This window comes from Pinus tabuliformis, chromosome 1_2 (assembly GCF_031772625.1).
Source record: "Pinus tabuliformis cultivar Carrire ecotype Pingquan chromosome 1_2, CPIR1, whole genome shotgun sequence".
Taxonomy (NCBI): Eukaryota; Viridiplantae; Streptophyta; class Pinopsida; order Pinales; family Pinaceae; genus Pinus; species Pinus tabuliformis.
In genome coordinates, this window is record NC_142298.1 from 872,192,808 (window position 1) to 872,201,942 (window position 9,135).

The 9,135-nt window shown below is 32.2% G+C and overlaps 1 protein-coding gene across 1 annotated transcript; it reads right to left on the minus strand.

Annotated features, from left to right (window-relative positions):
• Nucleotides 1-3,866: 3,866 nt before the first annotated feature.
• Nucleotides 3,867-4,962, minus strand: LOC149208728 (NDR1/HIN1-like protein 13). The gene has a single exon (XM_089394128.1). The coding sequence runs from the start codon at nt 4,847-4,849 to the stop codon at nt 4,088-4,090; it is 762 nt and encodes a 253-aa protein (XP_089250254.1). The 5' UTR covers nt 4,850-4,962; the 3' UTR covers nt 3,867-4,087.
• Between the last annotated feature and the right edge of the window lie 4,173 nt (nt 4,963-9,135).

Genomic DNA, 9,135 nt, shown 5'->3' on the forward strand with positions numbered 1-9,135 from the left:
CACTAAAATGTTTGGAATTCTATATCATGCCTCAGAACATTCAGATTTGGTTGGGTACACAGATAGCGATTGGGCTGGAAGTGTAGATGATCGGAAGAGCACTTCCGGTTATGTTTTTAATATGGGTTCAGGAGCCATCTCATGGGCTTCTAAGAAGCAGTCTATTGTAGCATTGTCTACAGCAGAGGCTGAATATGTGGCAGCTACAGCAGCAGCATGTCAAGCAGTGTGGATGAGAAGATTGTTGAGAAGCTTAGGCCAAGAGCAGGGAAAAACGACAATGATTTTTTGTGACAATAGCTCAGCTATTGCATTGTCAAAGAATTCAGTGTTTCATAAGAGAACGAAACACATTGATACCAGGTTTCACTACATCAGAGAATTGGTGAACAATGGAGAAATTGTCCTAGAACATTGCAGGACTCAAGAACAGATAGCAGACATCTTGACAAAGCCACTGGATCAGAAAAGCTTTGAATTTTTGAGGAAGTGTCTGGGTATGACCGAATGCCCAGCTGTTGAAATTAAAGGGGAGTGTTGAAATCTAATTTCAACGCAGCTGCCAGAAACCGGTCAATAAACCTCGCTGGAAAGCTCTCGGGTTGATTTCAGGCAGAAGGAATAATCCGGCAAGGAGCTCCGATACAATTTGGAGCTGACACGTGGTTCAGCCCTGACGTAACGCAACGTAAGAATCTCGGGAGTTAATGTTCAGCACATGTTGGCCTTCCGATATCTTTCTCCACCGTTGGATTTGCTCCCGTGTTCTCCGTCGCTGCATACGACTAGCATCAAATCAAATTAAATTCATGGCGGGGAGTAAATCTAAGTTTTGTTGACCATACGTTTAATTAATGAAATGTCATAGTGGTAGGTAGTATATTGAAGTTTTCATATATTGCACGTAAGTTTTTTTTAATCGGAGGTATGGGCGCATATGCTCATTAAGTAAATTTCGTATGGGGTATTGGTACTTGGTAATTTTTTTTTATATTTTTGTAGTTGACTTTTTTGTAATAGAGAGAGCTCGTGAGGCCAAAAAGAAAAACAATGTGTGTTACGTATTGAACGCACAGCAGTGCGAGAAAATATAGGAAGAACAGAGTGGTAATGTTTTGAGGGGCATTTTGGTAAAACACAGGTGTAAGAAAAACCATGTGTGGTTTTTGCACAGCAGTGCATAAAGAAAATGGTGGAGCGATTTTTGTAAGTCTGTGTAAGTTTTGTTTTTTATAGCAGTATGTAAAATTGTTTTACACCAGTAAATGTGAATGAAGGTTTTACAACAGTAAATGTTAATGGGAATTTTTCCAGCAGTGTAAATTCTCATATGGAGACAGAGAGTGAATGTTTCTTTTGTTTTAATGAATAGAAATATTTTATGGTGAAATACTCTGTCTCTCAGTGAAATTTTTTTTAGTCTTCCTCTGCACAAAAGATCCTGGAACAAAGTAAAACAGAGCATTGCCTCTGTGTGTTTGAACATTTGGTTTTTGGTATTTTCTCCATGTAAAAATACCCAACAACAATGGCCATGTTCTTTTGGCTGCCCAAATAATTAAGTCTTCCAATCCTATTTCAAGTTGTAATCGCTCCAAATCTGCAGCGAATGCAAACACATAAAAGTGAACTTGATGCGTGGGTGGGGTCGAGATTCGGACACGGACTGGTCAAGTGAGGATTGGCGTAGTGCTTTACTTTTGGGGGGTAATTGGTCTTCACTGCTTGGAGAGATCTGTTTTACGCTGGATCCTTACTCTCACCATGGATTGGATCGTAGTTGTCACCTTGGATGGGATCATACCTACAAATTAAAACGATCTTACAGTCATTGTTTTTGTTTTTTAATTTAATTTTTGAAGTTGGAATAATCATTGTCTTTGTTTTTTAATTTAATTTTTGAAGTTGGAATATAAGATGCAATTTTATTTTTCAACTACAAACATGATAAGAGATTTCTGTATTAAAACTGTGTTTTTTCATTCAATCAAAATCAAAATATGTTCTTTCATTTAAAATTTTGATGGTTAGTTTCTAGATTCTCTATTCAATTTAAATCTTTTAGGTTAGTTAAAATTTATATTTTGAATTGGAGGAAAGTTAAAAAGCTAATCTCACTCCTACCTGTCAAATTCTCTGCAATTCCGAATTCTGCATTCTACCACGGCCATTTTAAACAGCAATTATTTCATATTGCAATATTCTTTTATTTGCCATAGAGCCCAGACACCTAAAGTCAAACAATCCGTAGGTAAACCGACCGGCAGATTCCAGGAACTGAGCCCAACGAAGACATTCATCAACTGAACAGATAACTGCATCGGCCCTTCGAGCAGCCTACCACACGAACGTAAGTCTCCAAAATGGCCTTCTCTGCGACTTGAGGCTGAGGGGAACGCTGACTCGCCAAGACAGTGAAATTGACTTTCACTTTTGGAGGGCAACACTAAGAAAGACTAAGACATTCATGACCATGGGAGGTCTCTTTTACCATTATTCTATATACTAATTTTTTTTATTAATGTAGATATATACATTAAATGATTGATAAAGTTGTTATTGTTAAAATTAAATTTTATGTTTTTTACAATCCATTTAACATTTACATAACAATGATTCCTTTAACCTTCCGCTTTCATTACCATAGATGCCTATTCATATACATAATAGTTCAGTGATATAAATGGAATGACTTATAAATCTAAGCCCAATATTACTGAAGCCAAATTGTATTAATAATTAGTAAGCCCAGTATCACTGAAGCAAAATTGTATAGTTGAAAGAATAACTTGGGCGTAAATCACATGTAGACAAATATTTGTCAATATGTAGACAAATGTTTGTCTACATGTGATTTATGCCGAAGTTATTCTTTCAACTATTATGGATCACAGAAGCCTCAATTCAACTATTGATTCCCAAAATTGTATACTTTTACAATTAAGAAATATTTCTTCGATCCAACTTTTTCACAGCAATGATTACTTTCCATTTTCATAGCTACAAGAAATCCTCTTGTAAAAGCTTGAATCCAGTTTTTGTGCCTACAACTAAATGCCCTTTCATGTACAATCAAGGGAGGTTTCTTCAATCACTTGAATCCGGGCTGTGTGCCTACATATCAATGCTGGTTTGCATGCATACAAAGAGCAACAGGAAAATCGAAATTCCCAAAATTGTACACATTATTCTTTCTAAACTTGGCCGAATCTGATTATTTGTGATAACTATAAAAACATTTGTAACGGAGTTTAATCCCAGTGTTCGCGTAATTTTGGATAGTGAAGATTAAGAGAAAGGACACTAAATAAACTTATAAACGTATCTATGAAGATTAAGAGGAAAAACATGAAGATAAAGAGGAAGGATAGTGATTAAATATATTTCCATCATTTAATTTAAAATCTCCCATCCAATTTCATATATTTTGTTCAGACGAAAAGACAGATTAAACAGATTTTCATTTTAATAATAGAGAAAGTTATATTTTCATAAATTTATATCAAATGATACAGATCAGCTAATAAAAAAAAATTATCCACAAAATTGTATCTCAACCAAAAAAAGCCAAAAAGCAAAAAAACAAAGGGAGTCTGCAAGGTTCCCCACCCATAATACGCAATACACTCTGCCAACATGAATGAAACTGCCAAATCTCGTACGATTTTACCATTGTACTGTAGAGATCAGAAGTGAGGAGACGTCTATCCATAAAATAAACCTAAAATAAACCTAAGTAGTGAGAACATTTTATTTTCATTTTCGACAAAATGTCAATGACATTGTGTTACAATGTTTTCATAATCATCGGAACAATATATGGAATAAAGAGTCAATTAATATTTAATAAACATTAATGTATTCATATCGACAATCAGCACTGGCAGTCAGCAGCGCGGCCATTGATGTAATCTACTATTTGTAAACAAAAAAAACGTATATCCAAAAATCTAGCTGCACAGTCTAAGCATTAATGTGATGAAATTAGAAAACAATGTAACCCTATAATTGACCACCTAAACATGATTTCAATACGTTCGAAGTCGCGTAATAAAACCCGCGATGGATCGATCTCCAATCGCGACCATCACAGCACCACGCTCACTTTCGACTTCTCGGTAGTAACTTTGGCATTGGCATCCAGCTTGTCAACGACCAGATCCCATTGCACGCGGACCTTAATCTTCATTGACTTCAATTTCCACAACTTTATCTTCACGGGCACGTCGGCCTTCAAATTCAAGGGAACGCTGGCCTTCTGCTGCTGCTCTTTGAGCGTGGAGACCACGGCACTGGTGAGCCGAGCACCGGTCCCGCTGAGCGCTACGTCCAACAAAGTGGTATTCTTGTAGCCCTGGTAGAATACTGGCAGGGCGCCCGTGCAGACCTCCGTTCCGGAGTACGAAACAGCGAGATGGCTGTTGTCAAGATAATATATGCCAATCTTCTTGTTTGGATTCCGGGCCCTTACATTCACAGCGAACTGCCAATTTGTGCTGAAGTCCGCGTTTATGCTGAATTTAGTGATCCGGAGGCTGTCCACAGAGTAATTGGGGATCTTCGGTTGGATTGCCAAATACAGAATGCCACAGGCAATGACGATGATTGCCACGAGCACGAATAGAAAAAAAATGGTGCAGCACAAGCAGCGGCAAAAGGAGTTCCGGTCCTTGGGAGGGCGTGAGTAGTATCTGGGACTCTGCTCGCGGGAAGGATGATATACCCCGTATTTCTCGGGCACAACACTGGACCTGGGCACCCACTGAGAGCTCGGCTGCTCGTTTATATATTTGCCTGCGTTTTTCTCTACGTATTCTGTAGTTGGGTGCACTTGCAGGTTATCAGCCATAATCGCAAAGCGCTGAGAGCCACGAACAGAAATGAGTATAACCAAATGAGGTCAACGAGACTTGATCCTAGGAATGTGAAGTTCTAGTGGGAGTCGATCAAATAAAAGTATCTTCTCACCATAGCATTGTTGGCAGAATAGTAAATAAATTCCAGTGGCGCGGAGCTTTCACAAAATATAGGAGTCAATAAACCGCGTTGTGACATCAGATCCACGGCATGGAAGAAAGCTGGAGGAAGTTGACTGCATAGCTGTCTGCCGTTGTAAGGGAATATATTAAATTTCGCGACTGTTTCTTTATTGGTATTTGTCGGCCACATCCTCACACCCACTCTGAAATTTATTAAATTGATCCGATGGTGATCTCTCCACCACAGTTTCACACACGGAAACAAAATTTCTAAATTGGTCTAATCATTATCGTGCACATAGTGCGTTGAGCAGACGTAAACGCTACAATTCCGCTTACTGAACCATGTGATTTGTTGACTTTATATATTGGTCCGGTAGTCGCGAACTGATATGCAGTATTAAAAACTCAGCTTTTTAAACGAGTATCCTTATTTACTAAGGATACAGAGAGAGATAACCTGGACATATTTATCTCTATATGTAGTAGTGCAGTCCAACCTCTTCGTGAAAAGCTGTAACATAGTGTTATAACCAACCACGTGGAATCTTTACCCTCTTATTTGGTTATATATTTCTTTAGGAAGGAGTAATACAAATGCTTCCTATCTTAAAAAAAATGGATAATTCATAATTTCATGAGTCATACAAATGCTTCCTATCTTTAAAAAAAATGGATAATTTAAAATTTCATTAATAAGTAATATACATGCTTCCTAACTATAAAGAAAAAGAATTTAAAATTTCTTGCATATATCATAGAATTTAAAATTTCTCGCATATATCACATTTTCTATTGTATCAAGCTTATATATTAGATTAGAATTCTAGGTATCAAGCTTCTATATTAGATTTGTATTCTAGTACATTTAACAAATATATAGTGATATATTGATTTATTAGTATTATAATTTACATAAGATTTATATAGAAGAATTTTAATAAGATTATTTATTTATATTTTATATAAAATTATATAGAAGAAATTCAATTAGACCATTTATTTATAGTTATATTTTTATGGAGGGAATTGAATATGACCATTTATTCTTTCATTTCCTAGATGCTATTATTCAAATACAATGAAATTGTTATATAATGAAATTATTCTCCTTTATTATAAGGTTTTATAGGATAAATGGTCCAACTATTTAAAAAATTACAATGAATATTTTAAAGACAGTCAAAATATAGAGTTATTGTATTGGTATCACCGCAATGTCTAATAAAAAAGAAAAACAACAATTATTTAAACCTCCAATAACACAATTTTCCATAAAATAAATATAACTTACAAGAATGTTTTGTGATAAGAATTATAAGCACAATTATTGGTGTACATGTGCATTATAATACATAACACCATATGCAAAGTAACATAGAAATAACATTATAATTTGTAACAAAAATGAATGCTTATGTTGAATAATATTTATTCAATATGAATCAAACTTATATTGAATCAATTTTGTACCTAGTACATGTCTTCATATTAGTAGGTAGAATGATGAGATGCAAGTAATATCCATAAATCCAAACAAGTGGAGAAAGTAGTAAATGCAAACAAGTAGACTATTTGGTAGGCAAGTTCAACAAATAATTGTATATGCATGCATGAGCTCCATATCAATAAAATTGGATTGTATAAAAATGATAACATTATTTTTTTTTAACTATTGTGATAAGGGAAAATTGTTAATATTTTTCTTTTTAGTTTTTGGAGGTGTCTACAAAAATGACTAATAAAAAAAAAGAAGTAAAGAAAGAAAGTAATGACAAGTAAAACATATTATGAAAAATTACTTCAGTTTTCAATTAACAAAATCCAAAATAATTTTTATCTAAAATTTGATAAACAATTTTTTTTGTCTTTGAGGTTTCTGTGAGTTTCTTGGATACATCGCATTCAGTTTGTTTATGGTCGACGTTTGGAACCATCAACGGACGTTTCGAACCATCAACGATGGTTCATCATCAGGTTATGAAAAAATGTTGAAAGACTAATCTCATTTTTTAAATAATCTCATTTTTTAAATAAATAGAGATGTGTGAGATGTTAGCTGACAGTTTTAATTGTTTTATTATATTTAGTTAATTTTGATTGTATTTGTGAAATTAGGGTTTTATTAATTAATTAATTTATTATTATTATCTATTTTTTTTATTTTTTATTTTTTATTAAAGTTATGATTATATTATTTTGATTAATTTCGTAATTATCTAAATTAGTTATTTAGTTTTGATTATTTTAATTAATTATTAATATTGATTATTTTTAATTATTTATTTTAATTATTTCTAATTACATTTCTTTTAATGAATTCTTGAATTTAATTATTCTAATTTAATTTAATTTTTATTTTCATTTAAATAAGAAATAACTTTATATATTTTTAAATAAATTAAAAAACTCTGGAAAACAATAATGACACTTCAATTTTGAAACATATTTAAAAAATTTATAATTAAAATAAATATTATTCATAAAATATATTAGAAAGAAATGAAAAAACAATGTAAATTATGTACTACACTCATTCACCGGTAAAAAAAAAAAAAAAAAACTCCTTTCAAACTAGGTTGTACATTTTTCCTCGTTGTCAACTTGCTTTGAAAAGTTGTGTAAGTTTATAATGGGAAGAGCTATGATAAAAGAGAAAAGTCAATTTGTTTTGCCTACGCAATGTAGAAAGTTTTAGAAGTATAGGAAATATAGAGTAAGTATATGGAATATATTTAAATTTTTTATCATATATTTTGGTAAATTGATTGATAACCGAGATAGAGGAATTTGAAATTTTAATAATTGATATAATATTTTGTTAATAATATTTATTAAAAAATATTAATAATGCAAATAAATTTAAAAAAATATATAATAAATTATAAAAGAAAGATTAATTATTATATTTTGATATTTATTTATTTATATATTTTTTACTAAATAATTTTTATAAATATAAATATAAATATTTGATAAATATATCAAAATAATAAGTAGCATAATATGAAATATACATTGAAATATATAACACCAATACTAATATTAATTAAAATTTAAGAAATCATATATAACTATCATAGTAATCTTTAGTTTTGTGGACCAACCTTTGTAATCCAATACCAAAGTACCTCATGAATATTAATTATGCCCAAAAGCTATTGGGGTAAAGGAGGATTCCTCCTCACATTGTCTCATCACCACTGATAAGGGAGTATGATGGACAATAACCTAAAATCTATATAACAATTGGTATGTATAAATTTCATTTTTAAATAATTTACCTTTTAAAAATATTGTGTGAAGATTTAGAACTAAAAATGTTAATTTTCGCGTAACATTATTATACACTATTATGGAAGGTACATTATTCTTTAACAATATTGCACATTTATAAATATTTGTAGTATATACATTGTTAAAACATATATTTGTTCAATTATTTAGTAATTTATTTCAAAGTTATTTAGGAAAAATTACTTGTACAGGCAAAAATTATAATAAATACACAAATAAATACATCAGTTATTGGTCTATGAGAAAATATTATTTTAACCACATAGGTTGAGAAAATATCTCAACCAAACACCAAAGTAAGAAATATTTAGGGTGAACGCCATCAAATTGTCTCTTGACCTTCTTAAAAGTGTAGTTGGTAAGTTAGATTTCTGAGTTCCAAATCATGAATCTCCTGAATTCAATTACTAAACATCAATTTCCATATCTCAAGGGATCCTTCTCTCCATCCACAACTTCTAAACTAGCTAGACAACTATTCATAATTTTACTTCCATTTAATCCTTTCTCTAAATTGCTTCAAACCCTTACATCTATTTACTCACCTATTTCATTTGATCTAAAAAAATTATTTGATCAAAATGTTAAATATAACGAAATCATCTAATAAGAAATTCACTAGGAACTTGATACACCTGAGCTGCCAAATTTAGGAGGAAATCAAATTATTTTGCGATACCGGAAATAAGTGATCACCCAGTTCTCTAAATATGTCCTTAAAAGCACAGAAGGGTTCATCGTATGGAGTGATATGGAGTGATTTATGATTTCTATTGTCTCGTTCAGGTTTAGAATTCCTTGCGAATCCGGAGAATCGGTGTGCACGTAAGTAACGATAGTTTCATATAGTTATCCCTGT